General features: G+C 37.5%; 1 protein-coding gene across 33 annotated transcripts in view; it reads left to right on the top strand.

Annotated features, from left to right (window-relative positions):
- The window catches only part of ZZZ3 (zinc finger ZZ-type containing 3), a 123,953-nt gene that overhangs the window by 70,721 nt on the left and 36,314 nt on the right, over positions 1 to 16,918 (top strand). For 8 of the 33 annotated variants that reach the window (XM_086390670.1, XM_086390666.1, XM_086390672.1 and 5 more), the window contains one exon: positions 1,756 to 1,939. The exons of the other annotated variants lie outside the window; for them this stretch is intronic. In XM_086390670.1, coding sequence (XP_086246796.1) covers positions 1,756 to 1,759 — 4 coding nt within the window. In that variant the 3' untranslated portion in view covers positions 1,760 to 1,939. Of the gene's footprint in view, positions 1 to 1,755; positions 1,940 to 16,918 lie in introns of those variants that run through there. 33 annotated transcript variants of the gene reach the window in all.

The following is a 16,918-nucleotide window of genomic DNA, read 5'->3' as shown; positions in this document are numbered from 1 at the left end:
GGAGAATCCCAGGGACAGAGGAGCCTGGTGGGCTGCCGTCTATGGGGTCGCACAGTGTTGGACACGACGAAAGTGACGCAGCAGCTACATATATTGGAAGCATGTGCACACTTTTTATTTTATTTTTACCAAGAGAGGTGATTGGTACAAAAAATATGAAAATCATTGTTTTTAACAAGGAAAAGTCAATTATTAGTTGTTAATTTTTTTTTACTTAATGGGTGATTAAAAAAATTTTTTTTATTGAAGAATAATTGCTTTACAGAATTTTGTTGTTTTCTGTCAAACCTCAACATGAATCAGCCATAGGTATACATATATCCCCTCCCTTTTGAACCTCCCTCCACATCTCACCCCTCTAGATTGGGGGATTTTTTAAAAGAGTATTAGATTTTCTTTTGAAATCAGGGTTATAGAATCCTAATATATGTTTAGAGAAACTGTTGGCCTCAGCTGACATTCACTTTACAGTGAAAACAAATTGGGTTACTTTTAGCCAAATTGTGGTGATCTGTTATAATTAGACTATCATTCTTAAGAAGAACATCAAAAGGTCTTAGGAATTCGAGAGGGTTGCCATTTCCTTCTCCAGAGGATCTTCCCAATCCAGAGATTGAACCCGGGTTTCCTGCATTATAGGCAGACGCTTTACAGTCTGAGCCACCAGGGAGGTCCGTCTTAAGAATTAGAGACTTGTAAATTTTCTTCATACTGGGAAACTGATGCCAATAATATTAATGATAGTAAGCTGGGTATTTAGAGAAAAACCAGCGATTTGGGGAGAGGAATAATGATTTCTTCAAAGGCAGGGATAAGAAGCATGCCTGGCCAATTAATGAAAATTCTTTAAGAGAAAATTGTTAGTAAGGTAAATAGAACTCAGGAATGTATAATGGATGTAGACATTAAAAACCTTTGAGAAGGCTTCATGTTGCAGTTATTTCCTTTTTAATATATAATTAAGAATATTAGTTAATTTGAAGAGGCATTTGATGTACAGGAATCATGCAGTGGTTATATTAGGTAATGTGACTATAAAATAGTACTCGTAGTAATTTGCTGAGTCTTATGAAAAAAGTAAAAACAAATAGAACATCTTTCACTTTATATATGTATCAGTGCCTCACTTTACTGGACTCAGTCATCATGTGGAAAATGTTTTTGGAATTCAACTTTTATAAGAGCTTACAGAGTATCCTCAGTGGGAATTATTTTTGAAGGATATTTAATTTTTACTTGGTTTCTTAATCAAGTTTGGTGCAGAAATACCACATGGAGAAATAAATATACTTTGTGTCAGAAATGAAATTATAAGTAATGAAACTGACATTCATTTCCTCACTAACCTGAGCCTAATGTGATTAATGAACTTGGCTCTGAAGAATTTCAGAAGAATTGTAGACATTTTGTGTATGCTTCATTTAACACCATCTTCTTTCCTAGATTGTGAGTTTCTTTGAAGGTGGGACCAGGTTTGTTGTACATGATGTAGTTTCTCTGCAGTTATTTAATCATCACCATCTTTTCTTAAAGATTCATAATATTTTATGGAATCCACCCCACCGCCCAGTTGCTGTCTCATTTTTCTAATCATAGTAAAAACTTCTGGGAAGTCATACTGTTTAAAGACCATCCTCTTTCTTCATTATATCCTGTAGTTTTGCATCTGTTGAATTTTGAACAACCTTTCTGACTATCTGAAGTTCATTTACTGTGATGATGATACTGCCATTTTGTTTTGTTTTGTTTTGTTAGATAGAAAGAAGGCTTCCTTGAATTATTTGGTCTGCTGATCATCAGCTGTGAAAGCAGAGAGAAGAGGGAGCAACGGGGGCTACACCATTGTGGAGACTGATGGCTGTGGATGCCTCTAGTATTGGCGCCATGCTGTACAGTTATTCCTGCTGCCCCATTCATTAAAGCTTCTCTGAAGAATGAATGTTTTTACATCTGCTTGCTTCTATAATATTACAAGTGGATTATAACATCTATTCCCTTGGCCATGATTAGATTCTGAAGCTATGATTTATAGTTTTTTGTTTGTTTGTTTTTGTTTTTTGTTTTTTGTTTTTTTCACTTTTTGGCCACACTCCCACAGCATGTGGGATCTTAGCTCTCTGACAAGGGATTGAACCCACACCCCCTGCAGTGGAAGTGCACAGTCTTAACCACTGGACTGCCAAGGAAGTCCCTGAAGTCCTTAGTTATTGATATTAAAGTAGATAAATACAAATATTGTGAGGAATTTGGAACTAACATAAGCCAGCTAGGCAAACCCTGGACTCTCCTGTTTTGTTTTTTTTCTCCTCATTTTATTACTCTTTGCTATCAACACTGTACTCATATCTGATTTTTACATCCAGTCATCCTTGTTGTTTTTACTTCTTTGCTACTTTAGGATAAAGATACAGCATTCACTAAGTTATTTAATAAATGACTAGAGTAGATCTAAGATTCAACATGATGAGAGTCATTAGCATAATATGCTAGTCATACATTTGATTAAACCTGGCTTTTAGTTTTCTCTTGAGGGACATCAAAATTCTTTATTATTGATATTATGACCTATTGGATAAACAATTTATAATTGTTTATTCTGATAATTTACAGTTGATGTAATGATAATGGTTTCCAGAGTCTGTTTTGTCCCTCTCAATTTATAAATTTAAAAACCTAGACCAGAAAAGGTGAATCATATTCAAGATTACAAAAATGAGTGACAGAGTTGTGTCTTGCTCCATGTTTCCCGACTCTTGGGGCAGGCATTTTCTACTCTTAATTTCTTACAAAAGTTTAAAATTATTACTGTCATTATTGTGTTTGGTGTGCATAATGGTCCTGAGGGTTTGCTAGTAAAATTTTGTCACCCTCATGAAATTATAAAATTTTCCAAAATTTTTTAAATGGACTTTATTTTTTAGTACAGTTTTTAAGTTTACAGAAAAATTAAGAAGTGCAGAGAATTCCTGTGTCCTGCACTGTTTCCTCTGTTAATATCTTACAGTAGTGTATTTGTTATAATTTATAATTTGATAGCTTTTTATTGAGTGCATGCTCGGTTGTGTCTTGACTATTTGCTACCCGGCAGGCTGTAGCCCGCCAGGCTCCTCTGTCTGTGGGATTTTCCCAGCAAGAATACTGGAGTGGGCTGCCATTTCCTCTTCCAGGGGATCTTCCCTGACACAGAGGTTAAACCTGCATCTCCTGTATCTCCTGAGTTGGCAGGTGGATTCTTTACCACTGAGCCACATGGGAATCCGATTAGTATACCACATTTTTTTTTTAGTATTCATGTCTCCCTTGGTTGTAGCAGTTTCTCAGACTTATCTTGTTGATGACCTGGGCAATTTTGAAGGAGGCTCATTAGGTATTAACCAATAGTAAGTGCCTCTGTATTGTGATTTGTCTGGTATTTTTTTCTCATGATTAGACTGGGGTTGTGGGTTTGGAGGAGGGAGACCAAGAAGTAAAATGCCATTTTTATCATGTCATATCAAGGAATATAGTATTAATGTGAAATATTACTGTTGATGTTGACCTTGATCAATTGGCTGAGGTGGTGTTTATCAGGTTTCTTATTGTAAAGTTACTCTTCTATCCCTACTCTCCATATTATATTGTTTGGAAAGAAATCTGCACAGCCCATGCTTAAAAAAGGGCAGCTTATCTATGTAAATTATTTTAAATTCTTCTGTATGGGAGATTTTTTTTTTTCTCTTTTCTTTCACTTTTTTAATTAGTCATTTACTTGTACCAGTATGGACTCATAAATATTTATTTTTATGCCATGAAGTAGAATTTTGTAATACATCATTTTATTGCTTGACTTGTTTTAACTTTGGCCATTGGAAACCTTTCTGTTGGCTCCTATATCCCATTAAGGTGATGTGTTTTTGTTGTTTGTATTTGTTTGATTTTTGAGCACTTTCTTACTTTATAGTACTTCAAAACACTCCATACTCAACTTGTATACGTCCTGCCCCAGTCCTAGAATCAGCCTTCTCTGTAAGGAACCTCAGTTCCCTTTATTGGCACATGGTATTAGAAACCAGTATTTGGGTGCTGTGAGTGCTCACTGATACTAGATTTGCTAATGCTAGTATTTAGTTGTCAGAGCAGATCAGTTCAGTTCAGTTCAGTCGCTCAGTCGTGTCCGACTCTGCGACCCCATGAATCGCAGCACGCCAGGCCTCCCTGTCCATTACCAACTCCCAGAGTTCACTCAGACTCACATCCATTGAGTCAGTGATGCCATCCAGCCATCTCATCCTCTGTCGTCCCCTTCTCCTTCTGCCCCAATCCCTCCCAGCATCATAGTCTTTTCCAGTGAGTCAACTCTTCGCATGAGGTGGCCAAAGTACTGGAGTTTCAGCTTTAGCATCATTCCTTCCAAAGAAATCCCAGGGCTGATCTCCTTCAGAATGGACTGGTTGGATCTCCTTGCAGTCCAAGGGACTCTCAAGAGTCTTCTCCAACACCGCAGTTCAAAAGCACCAATTCTTCAGTGCTCAGCTTTCTTCACAGTCCAACTCTCACATCCATACATGACCACTGGAAAAACCATAGCCTTGACTAGACAGACCTTTGTTGGCAAAGTAATGTCTCTGCTTTTCAATATACTATCTAGGTTGGTCATAACTTTTCTTCCAAGGAGTAAGCGTCTTTTAATTTCATGGCTGCAGTCACCATCTGCAGTGATTTTGGAGCCCCCGAAAATAAAGCCTGACACTGTTTCCACTGTTTTCCCATCTATTTCCCATGAAGTGATGGGACCAGATTCCATGATCTTCGTTTTCTGAATGTTGAGTTTTAAGCCAACTTTTTCACTCTCCTCTTTCACCTTCATCAAGAGGCTTTTTATAGTTCCTCTTCACTTTCTGCCATAAGGGTGGTATCATCTGCATATCTGAGGTTATTGGTATTTTTCCCGGCAATCTTGATTCCAGCTTGTGCTTCTTCCAGCCCAACGTTTCTCATGATGTACTCTGCATAGAAGTTAAAGAAGCAGGGTGACAATATACAGCCTTGACGTACTCCTTTTCCTATTTGGAACCAGTCTGTTGTTCCATGTCCAGTTCTAACTATTGCTTCCTGTCAGAGCAGATAGAGAATGACAAATAATTGCGTATACTAATCTATGTATCTGTAAGTCTGTATGTAATCATCTTTATACCAAACTAAACATGAATTCATATTTTGACTCTGCCTTTAATTCAAAACAGGCATCCTTTGTTTTATTGTGGTTGTCAGATACTGCTGTTTTGTTTTGTTTTCAGGTGTGATGCTATCACATACTTCATAGACTACATATAACTTTTACAAAACACTGGGAAACCAAAAAAATCTGTCTGACTCTTGTGATATTTACTTTATTGCAGTGGTCTGGAACTGAACCCAAAAGATCTGATGTTTGCTGCTTGTGTATTACCACATGGATAATGTTAGCCACTTTCCCTTCTTTTTTGGTAAATGCCCAGCAGTGACAAACCTGACTCTCCATTTACCATTCACTTAGTTTTTCGGTTGCATTGTTGTATCAGAATTGTTAACCCATATCTCCATGGGAAATAATCAACTAAACTATAGTTCTTACCTGTAAGTCCTTTTTGTTTTACAAAATACCACTCATTTCCAAAATTACATTGGCCAGGACCTTAGTCTTCTACTTCCTTCAGTGAGGTTTTTCAAACATTTGTAATATAGTTAGATCCTTTTGTCATATTTTGCATTCCTGACCTAAATTTTTTTTTCCCCATGTGTTAAGGCTCATCCTTTTTTTTTTAAGGCTCATTCTTTGTATTGTAAAGTTCTATGGCTTTTAACAAATGCATATTATCATGTATTCACCAATACAGTGTCATATAGAATAGTTTTATGGCCCTAAAAATCTCCCGTGCTTCACCTATTCCACTTTCCTTCCCTATTGTGGAACTTCTAGGTAACTTCTAGTGTTTTTTTTTTTTAATTTATATTTTATTGAAGTATAGTTGAAATATTAGGTTGGTGCAAGCGTAATTATGGTTTTGGACTGTGACTTTTAAATCATAATTAGGCTCAAACACATCTTTATTAATCAAAACATTGCAGTCACCACATTTTTGCCAATGAGAAATCAGTTTGTGTATTCCTGTAACATAAAAATCCATGCCTCAGGATTCGAAGAACTCTTGGAATGTATTTTTCTGCCGCCTACTGGTTGTGGAAGTATTTTCCCTGCAAAAGTTGTCGAGATGCTTGAAGAAGTGGTAGTCGTTGGCAAAAGGTCAGGTGAATATGGCAGATAAGGCAGAACTTCGTAGCCCAGTTCATTCAACTTCCTAAGTGTTGGTTGTGTAACGTGTGGTTGGGTGTTGTGGTGGAGAATTGGGCCCTCTGTGTTGACCAATGCTGGGTACAGGCATTGCAGTTTTCGGTGTATCTCATCAATTTGCTGAGCATACTTTTCAGATACAATGGTTTTGCTGAGACTCAGAAAGCTGTAGTGGATCAGACCAGCAGCAGACCACCAAACAGTGACCATGACCTTTTTTTTGGATGCAGGTTTGACTTTGGAAAGTGCTTTGGAGCTGCTTCTTGGTCCAGTTTTGGAGCTGGTATTGCTGGTTGTCATTTAAAATCTACTTTTTGTCACACATCCCAATCCTATCGAGAAATCAAAAGGACAATTTTTTTAATTTGTGGTTAACTCATGAGGCACTCAGTTACTGAGTTTTTTCACCTTTCCAATTTGCTTCAAATGCTGAATAAGCATAGAAAAGTTGAGGTTAAGTTTTTTGGCAACTTCTCATGTAGTTGTAAGAGGATCAGCTTCGGTAATGCCTCTCCGTTGGTTGTTGTCAATTTCCGAAGGTTGGTCAAAACTCATCTTCAAAGCTCTTGCTCCTTTGCAAAACTTCTTGAACCACCACTGCACTGTGTGTTCGTTAGCAGTTCCTGGGCCAGTGCGTTGTTGATGTTATGAGTTGTCTCTGCTGCTTTCTCTGCTGCTTTATGACTCATTTTGAGCTCAAATAAGAAAATCATTTGAATTTGCTTTTTGTCTAACATAATTTCCCTAGTCTAAAATAAAAAATGAACACCAAGTAATGTCATTACCAAAAAAATAAAGCAAGAAACGCACATTAAAATGACATATAACATAACCACATTTATTTATAATGTGTTCTAATACCAAATGGCATATTTCAACAGTGCAAAAGCGACAGTTAATTTTGCACTGACCTAGTACAGTGTTGTGTTAGTTACTGCTTACAGCAAAGTGGTAACTGAATTATACACACACACTCACGCATTCTTTTCCATAGTTTTTTTCATTATGGTTTGTCACAGGATATTAAATATAATTCCTTGGGTTATACAGTAAGACCTTGTTATTTATCCATGATATATATACCAGTTTGCATCTGGTAATCCAAACTCCCACTTCTACCCTTTCCACCTCCCTCCCACTTTGCAGCCACCAGTCTGTTCGCTATGTTCCTGACTTTCTGTTTTATAGATAGGTTCATTTGTGTCATAGTTTAGATGCCACATATAAGTGATAATCATATGGTGTTTGTCTTTATCTTTCTGAATTACTTCACTTAGTATGATAATCTCTAGTTGCATCTATGTTGCTGCAAATGGTATTATTTCAGGTTTTTTTTAATGTGGAGTGATACACCACATCTTTATCCGTTCATCTGTTGATGGACACTTAGGTTTTTATGTCTTGGCTCTTGTGATTATTGCTATGAATATAAGGGGCTCATATATCTTCTGAGTCTTTAGTTTTGTCTGAATATGTGCCCAGGAGTGAGATTGCTGGATCATATTGTCATGCACTTTTAGTTTTCTGAGGAGCCTCCATGTTGTTTTCCATAGTGCCTGCACCAATTTACATTTCCACCAACTGTGTAGGAAGGTTCCCTTTTCTCCACACCCTCTCCAATGTAGACTTTTTTTTTTTAACCTTTTACTTTATTTTGGAGTGTAGCTTATTAACAATGTTGTGATAGTTTTAGATAGACAATAAAGGGACTCCGCCATATATATGCATGTATCCATTCTCTCCCAAACTCATCTCCTGTCCAGGCTGCCACATAATATTGAGCAGAGTTCCCTATGCTATATGGTAGGTTCTCTTGGTTATCCATTTTAAATCTAGCAGAGTGTACATGTCATTCCCAAATTCCCTAATTATACCTTTTTTATAATTTTCTGGTAGGGCTTGCTGTGTATTTTTAGAAGACTGTCATACAGACGATAATCAGAGTCAGCGCTACAGATTTAACTGCTTCTTTTGTATTTGTTGAGTTGTGGTATTTCGTCTTAAAAGCCCTTTGAAAATTTTAATATGTTAAAAATGCATTGTAAAGTGTAAAGGTCCTAGATAAGTTTTTAAAATTTTAGTGTGACTTAAGTATAGAAGTAAGCCATTGAGTATATAGGCTATACCTTTGGTATATCAGGAATAGCACTCCTGGTATATGTTTATGTGGAGTCAGAAAGTATGGCAAGAAGTGGAGGAGGTCAGAAGGAAAGAGAAGGGTTCTTGGCTGGGAGTCTTTATTTTATTCTAATAAACAATTTTACGTCATCTCCTCCTTTTAAAAGTTTCTTTACACTATTCTCTCTTGCTCATATTTGAAGAGCAATGCTATAGATGAACCACTGTGGTTCCTTAATCTCTACCCACCCATACATATACTAAAAAAAAAAAACAACAGACAAGTGCTTTCCTGGTGGTCCACTGGTTAAGATTTTGAGCTCCTAATGCAGAGGACATGGATTCGATCCCTGGTCAGGGAACTAGGATCCTGCATACTGCATGGGGTGGCCAAAAAACAAAGTTAAAAAAAAATTACAGACAGCTTAGATGCAGGATTTAAATTTTTAAAAAGTACCCACCCTTACCCCCACCCCCCCAAAAAAAAGGAAATAGGAGGAATAGCAGTGGTGAGTAAGGAATTTTCTTTCTCTTGATTCAGATGAAATCAAGGTATTTATTGCATTATTTAAGATGTGGTCTTCACACTTGTAAGTATAATTCAGCCAAATCAAATGAAAACAAACATCTATTTAAGAGAACTATCAGTTACACTCACATTTCTTTAGAGATTTAAGCATTATTCCTTCATACTGTTATAAGGGATTGTATATTTAGACCAGTAAGTTAACAGCAGCTAGATGATGTTTTAATCATTTATTGATGAATGTAAAATGTACCAACTATAACCCAAAGAAGTGATGAAAGTAAAGATTGTCAGACACTTTAAATACTTTATATAAGGGCGCACTCTGAAAATACTGATTTTCTTGGCATGGATAATTTTCTTTTTTCCCTTAGCTAAGAAAAATAAATGATATTTCTGTTTTTAATATACAGGCTAATATTTTCTAACAAGATTGTATTTTTGCCTTTAGGAGTTTTTTCAATCAGAGCCATGTAGGTGAAAAATTTTCCTTCTTAAAAAATATCATGTGTGTATATAATTTAAATAGAGAAGGGAGCTGATCTACAAGGAGAGGTATTCTTTAATTTTTTTTTATTTAACCAGAAACAGCATAAGCATAAGAATATGTCGAAGCTTAAAGGAAGTGAGGGCTAATACTTACTGTTTATTTGCTAAGTCCTGTCTAGCTCTTTGTAAACCCATGGACTATATAGTCTGTGTCCCTCCTGGACTGTAGCCCGCCGGGCTCCTCTGTCCATAGGATGTCCCAGGCAAGAATACTGGAATCTTTCTTTTCCAAGGGAATATCGGGACCCAGGGATCTATCCAGTCTCTTGCATTTGTAGGCAGATTCTTTACCACTGAGCCATCAGGGAAGCCTAAGGGCTGATACTATCAAATGCTTATTAAAATTTTTTGAGATGTGGGAAGCCTCAATTCAAGCATATTTGCATTCAAAAGCAAACAGCAAGATCAGAGATCCAGGGAATGGGTGTAGAACATAAGCGATTGGTGAATTGTCTGTTCTCATATAGTTTACTAGAAATATTACTTCTAGTACATGACACTGCCTAAATTTGCTTGCTTGATATGTAAAGACAGTTGAGCTCAGAAATAATTTAAAAAAGTTTATTGGTGTATAATTGATTTATAATGCTGGGTTAGTTTCAGGTATACAGCAAAATGAATTAGATACTCATATATCTACTCTTAAAATTCTTTATATAGGCCATTAGAGTATTGGGCAGAGTTTCCTGTGCTATACAGCGAGTCCTTATTAGTTGTCTCTTTTGTATATAGTAGTATATACATGTCAGTCCCAGTCTTCTACTTTTCCCCTCCCTCCCTTACCTCCTGGTAACTAAGTTTTAAAAATAAGTTCATTTGTACCCTTTTATTATTTATTTGGCTGCACCAAGTCTTAGTTAGTGGCATGTGGGATCTAGTTCCCTGACCAGGGATTGAACCCTGGCCCTCTGCATTATAAGCTTGGAGTCTTAGCCAGTGGACCAGCAGAGAAGGCCCGTATTTTTTTTTTTTTTTAAGATTACACATTTATATAAGGGATATCATATGATACTTGTCTTTCTGTATCTGACTTACTTCACTTAGTATGATAGTCTCTAGCTCATGCTGCTAAGTCACTTCAGTCGTGTCCGACTCTGTGTGACCCCATAGACGGCAGCCCACCAGGCTCCCCCATCCCTGGGATTCTCCAGGCAGGAACACTGAAGTGGGTTGCCGTTGCCTTCTCCAGTGCATGAAAGTGAAAAGTGAAAGTGAAGTCGCTCAGTCGTGCCCGACTCTTAGCGACCCCATGGACTGCAGCCCACCAGGCTCCTCCATCCATGGGATTTTCCAGGCAAGAGTACTGGAGTGGGGTGCCATTGCCTTCTCCCTCTAGCTTATAAGTAACTTCTAAAAATTGTATTGCAGTTATACATTGTCCTTGCTGCTTAATTGTTAAATTATTTTATTCATCTCAATTGTGAATAGTGGTTTCTTTTTTAATATTGATAATTCTTAATGAATATTTTTAGGATTGATGCAGTTCTCAAATAGCACTGCACACTAGAATTACGATATTTTAAAAATATGTGAGTGCCTAGCCTTGCCCTAGAGATTCTGATTTAGTCTGTGGAATCTCAGAAATCCCCCTCTCCCCCCACCCCGCCTCCTTTTTTAAAAAGTTCTTCAAATGATTCTTATAATCAACCAGATTTGGAAATCATTGCTGTACACAGAGTAGTTTTAGAACCCATCTTAAAATTTTAATACTAAAATTTTTTTGGCCACCCGTGACTTGGAAGGTCTTAATTTAAAGACCTGAGATCAGACCTGAGCCCATGGCTGTGAAAATGCTGAGTCCTAACCACCAGACCACTAGGGGATTCCCAACTAATTTTTTTTTTTTTTTTAATGATTGAACTCAAAAAAGAAAAATTTCAGGACTTCCCTGGTGGCTCAGTGGTTAAGCATCTGCCTGCCAATGCGGAAGACATGGTTCAGTCCCTGGTCCAGTAAGATCCCACATGCCAAGGGGCAGCTAAGCCTGACAGCTACTGAGCCTGCACGCTGCACCTACTGAAGCCCATGCGCCTGGCGCTCATGGTCTGCGACAGGGAAGCCACCATGAGAAGCCAGCACACTGCAATGAAGAGTGGCCCCTGCTTGCCGCAACTAGAGAAAGCCCGTGTGTAGCAATGAAGACCTCGTGCAGCCATAAATAAGTAAATAAATAAAATACATTTCAGATTGGATTTTTAATTCAAACATTTCATTAAAAATTAAAAATTTATTTTTAGGGAAAAAGCTTTTAAACTTACAGCATATATTTTCCTTATTTCTTTTTCTTTTTTGACCCTTAAAAGTGAGTGTTAATCTGTAATTTGGCATCTATCAAGATGTTTTCTGATACTTATTAAACATAACTATTACAAACTATGGGCTTCCCTGGTAGTTCAGATGGTAAAGAATTTGCCTGGAATGTGGGAGACCTGGTTCGATCCCTAGGTTGGGAAGATCCCCTGGAGGAGGGAACAGCTACCTGCTCTAGTAGAATTGCCTGGAGAATTTCATGGACAGAGGAGCCTGGCAGGTTACAGTCTCTGGGGTTGCAGAGAGGCGGACGTGACTTTCACTTTCGTTATAGTCTATAATGGCCAGTACCCTTGCCTGGAAAATCCCATGGATGGAGGAGCCTGGAAGGCTGCAGTCCATGGGGTTGTGAAGAGTTGGACACGACTGAGCAACTTCACTTTCACTTTTCACTTTCATGCATTGGAGAAGGAAATGGCAACCCACTCCAGTGTTCTTGCCTGGAGAATCCCAGGGACGGGGGAGCCTGGTGGGCTGCCATCTATGGGGTCACACAGAGTCGGACACGACTGAAGCGACTTAGCAGCAGTAAAAGATTCTTACATTGTTATTAAGCCATTAGATGACAGGCAGCATAGAATTCTAAAAGTGAAAGTGAAAGTTGCTCAGTCAGGTCCGACTCTGGGACCCCACAGTCTGTAGCATCTGCCTATGGAATTCTCCAGGCAAGAATGCTGGAGTGGGTTGCCATGCCCTTCTCCAGGGATCTTCCCAACCCAGGGATCAAACCCAGGTCTCCCACATTGCAGGCAGACTCTTTACCATTTTAGCTACTCAGGAATCTGCCTAGAATTCTAAAGGGCCAGTCCAAATAACATGTGAGAAGTGGTTTTGTGTTAATATTTTGCACTCTGATCGTATTTGGCCATATATTTTGAAGAGTAAGTAATCTGTGTAAATGATCAGATACAGTTTCCTTCTGACTTCATTTGTGTTAATATTTACTGAAAACGGATACGTCCTTGAGAACATCGTCCGTTTTTTTTTTAATTCAAAGAAATGATTCACATCTTTTCAGTTTTCTGGAAAACTTCAGGTAATATGCAGTACCATTTGAATAACCACAACAAAAATGAAAACTCAAATTATATGGATTTGTTATGATAAAAATAGATATTATTCTTATGATTTTCTAATGTCTTAAAGGACTTCCATGGTGGCTCAGTGGTAAAGAATCCATCGGCTAATGCAGGGGACATGGGTTCCATCCCTGGGTCAGGAAGGTCCCCTGGAGAAGGAAATAGCAACCCACTCCAGTATTCTTGCCTGGGAAATCCCATGGACAGAGGAACCTGGCAGTCTGTGGAGTCACAAAAAGAATTGGACATGACTTAGCTACCAAGCAGCAAAAACAACAGATATCTTAATAACTAGCTGAAACTTTAATTGGCAGGCTCCTTAAGAAATACATGGTTCTAGTTTTAAGAAGTTATTCCTTGTTTTCTGGACATAGTAATTTTTATCTGCCATGTTCAAAGTCCCAGGTTTAGCTAGTTAATTTAAAACTATCTTAAAGATGGGCTGGAAAAGCTCACAGGAGCTTGTTAATTATGCTTGTAAATCATGTAAAAATAAATGACTGTGTATAATATATATTAATTTTGATGTATTAAATGTTCTCAAGTGTAGATGAAATCCCAGTTGGTCACTGGCATTGTGATTTAGGGCTCATAATTTTTCAGTGCTATGATGATTACCTTTGCTTAAAGTTGGTGCTTCAGTATTACAGATCCTTTTTTTTTCCCAGTCGAGTGTGTTTGATTGACAATGTTGTGTTAGTTTCAGGTGTACAGCAAAGTAATTCAGTTATACATGTATCTGTTCTTTTTCAAGTACTAATCCTATTTAGGTTATTAAAGAGTATTGAACAGAGTTCCCTGTGCTATATACAGTAGGTCCTTGTTGGTTACCTATTTTAAATATAACTATGTACATATCAATATACATTGTCTAAATAGAAATTCTGTTTAGGTTTTCTGCCTATTATTTGATTGGGTTGTTTGCTTAGTTTTGACTGTGCTGGGTCTTCTATTCTCCTGCCCATCTGCCCTAGATCAAGAAGTTCATTCTCTAAATCTGTGAGTCTCTTTCTATTTTGTAAATAAATGTTCATTTGTATCTTTTTTTTAGATTCTGCATATAAGTGATAGTATATAGTATTTGTCTTTCTCTGACTTAGTTCACTTAGTATTTCCAGGTACATCACTGCTGCTTTTAAGCTTGCTTGCAGACAACCTGGACTTGAAATAGATACTGTACTAATGTACTGTATACAGTACTATAAAGTACAGAAAAGCACAACCACTTGTAGAGGATGCACACACGTGACAGTGTATGCCAGACACGTGAATTGGACATTCAAACGCTATTCGCATCTTTGAAAGTTTGCAACTTGAAGGTTTGTATGTAGGGAACTTACTGCGCAGGTCTTTTGTCTCATTGGGCTTCCCTGTGGCTCAGCTGGTAAAGAATCCACCTGCAATGCAGGAGACCTGGGTTCGATAGCTGGGTTGGGAAGACCCCCTGGAGAATTCTATTGAACTGTATAGTCCTTGGGGTTGCAAAGAGTTGGACACGACTGAGTGACTTTCACTTTATTTCATTAGGTAGGTTTATTCCTAGGTATTTTATTTTTTTATGTGATGGTAAATGGGATTGTTTCTCTTTTGAAAATGTATTTATTTATTGGCTGCACTGGATGATCGTTGCTGTTTGTGGGCTTTTTCTAATTGCAACAAGTGGGGGCTACTCTTTAGTTGTGGGGTGCAGGCTTTTTTCTCGTTGTTGCTTTGCTTGTTGGGTAGCACAGGCTCTAGGGTGTGCGTGCTTAGTTGCCAGTGGGATCTTCCTAGACCAGGGATCAAAGTCTTGTCCCTTGGTTTGGCAGGTGGGTCTTAACCACTGGACCACCTGGGAAGTCCTGGGATTGTTTCTTTAGTTTCTTTTCCTGATCTTTTATTTGGTAGTGTATAGAAATGCAACAGTGCATTAATTTTATATCCTGCAACTTGACTGAATTCACTGATGAGCTCTGGTAGTTTTGGGGTAGCATCTTTATGGCTTTCTATATGCAGTATCATATCCTCTACAAACAGGGACAGTTTTAATTCTTTTTCAATTTGGACTTTTAAAATTTCTTTTTCCCTTCTGATTGCAGTGGCTAGGGCCTCCAAAATTATTTTGAATAGAAATGATGAGAGCAGGCACCCTTGTCTTGTTCCTGAGCTTAGAGGAAATACTTTCAGCTTTTCACCACTGAGTATGATGTTAGCTGTAGGTTTGTCATATATGGCCTTTATTATGTTGAGGTATGTTCCCTCTGTGTCATTTTTTTGGAGAGTTTTTTTTTAATCTTAAATGGGTTTTGAATTTTGTCAGAAGTGTTTTCTGTATATTGAGATGATCATATAGTTTTTATTCTTTAGTTTGTTGATATGGTATATTGCAATGATTGGTCCACAGCTGTGAATTCTTGAAAGTTAATTTTATCAGTCAGTGAACATACATTCTCTTGAGTGCTTCCTGTAAGCTTGGCATAGTCTTAGATACCATATATGTAGAGATGGGTAAGAGTTGGTCTCCTGGAGGAGTTTGTAGAGACATTTTTATTTATCTAATGTATTCATTAAAATTTTTTATTGGAGTATAGTTAATTTGCAGTGTTTTCACTTCAGGTGTATAGCAGAGTGATTTAGTTATACATATGTATATATAAACATCTCTCTCTCTCTCTCTCTCTCTCTCTGAAAGATTCTTTTCCTATATAGACCATTACAGAGTATTGAGTAGAGTACCCTGTGCTATACAGTAGACCCTTATTAGTTATCCTTTATATATATATAGTAGTTTAGGGAGACACATTTTAAAATTTTTTTTAATTGGAGGATAATTGCTTTACAGTGTTGTATTGGTTGCTGCCATACAACAACATGAATCAGCCATAAGTATACATTATGCCCCCTCCCTCTTGAAACTCTCTCACACCCTACCTATCCCACCCTCTAGGTTGTTTCAGAGCACCTTGTTGAGCTGCCTGTGTTGTACAGCGGCTTCCCACTATCTCTTTTACGAATGGTAATGTATATGTTTCAGTGCTACTCTCTCAATTCCTCCCGCTTTCTCCTTCTCCCTGTGTCCAGAAGTCTATTCTCTGTGTCTGCATCTTTATTCCTATTCTGCAAATAGGTTCATCAGTACTGTTCTTCTGTACAGTACAGATTATATGTATGTAATCTGTAATCAGTACAGATTATATGTATATATGTGTATGTGTATATATATATATGCATTATTATACAATATTTGTTTTTTTCTTTTTTACTTCACTCTATAACAGGCTGTAGGTTCATCTACCTCGCTAGAACTGACTCGTTTGTTCCTTTTTATGGCTTAGTAATATTCCATTTTATATATATATCATAACTTCTTTATCCATTCATCTGTCGATGGACATCTGGGTTGCTTCTGTGTCCTAGCTAATGTAAATAGAGCTGCAGTGAACATTGAGGTATATATTTCTTTTTCGGTTATGGTTTTTCCAGGGTAAATACCCAGGATTGGAATTGCTAGGTCATAGGGTAGTTTTATTCATTGTTTTTTAAGAAATCTCCATACTGTTCTCCATAGTGTTTGCATCAATTTACATTCCCATCAACTGTCCAAGAGGGTTCCCTTTTCTCCATATCCTCTTCAGCGTTTATTGTTTGTAGATTTTTGATGATGGCCATTAAGCGGTGTGGAGTAGTATCTCATTGTAGTTTTGATTTGCAGTTTGCTTATAATTAGCAATGTCAAGCATGTTTGCATGAGCTGCTTGGCCATCCTTATGTCTTCTTTGGATAAATGGCTCTTGAGGTCTTCTGCCCATTTTTTGATTGGGTTGGTTGTTTTTCTGATACCAAGCTGCATGAGCTGTGTGTATATTTTGGAGGTGAATTCTTCATGTCAGTTGCTTCATTTGCTGTTATTTTCTCCCATTCTGAGGGTTATCTTTTCATCTTGTGTATGATTTTCTTTGCTATGCAAAAGCTTTTAAGTTTAATTAGGTCCTATTTGTGTATTTTTGTTTTTGTTTCCATTATTCTAGGAAGTGGGTCATAAAGGAT

This window comes from Bos grunniens, chromosome 3 (genome assembly GCF_055505025.1).
Source record: "Bos grunniens cultivar Pamir isolate PY7600 chromosome 3, Bosgru_T2T1.0, whole genome shotgun sequence".
In the NCBI taxonomy this organism is placed as follows: Eukaryota; Metazoa; Chordata; class Mammalia; order Artiodactyla; family Bovidae; genus Bos; species Bos grunniens.
Note: the sequence above shows the minus strand (reverse complement) of the source record. Positions and strands in the feature narration are given on the sequence as shown.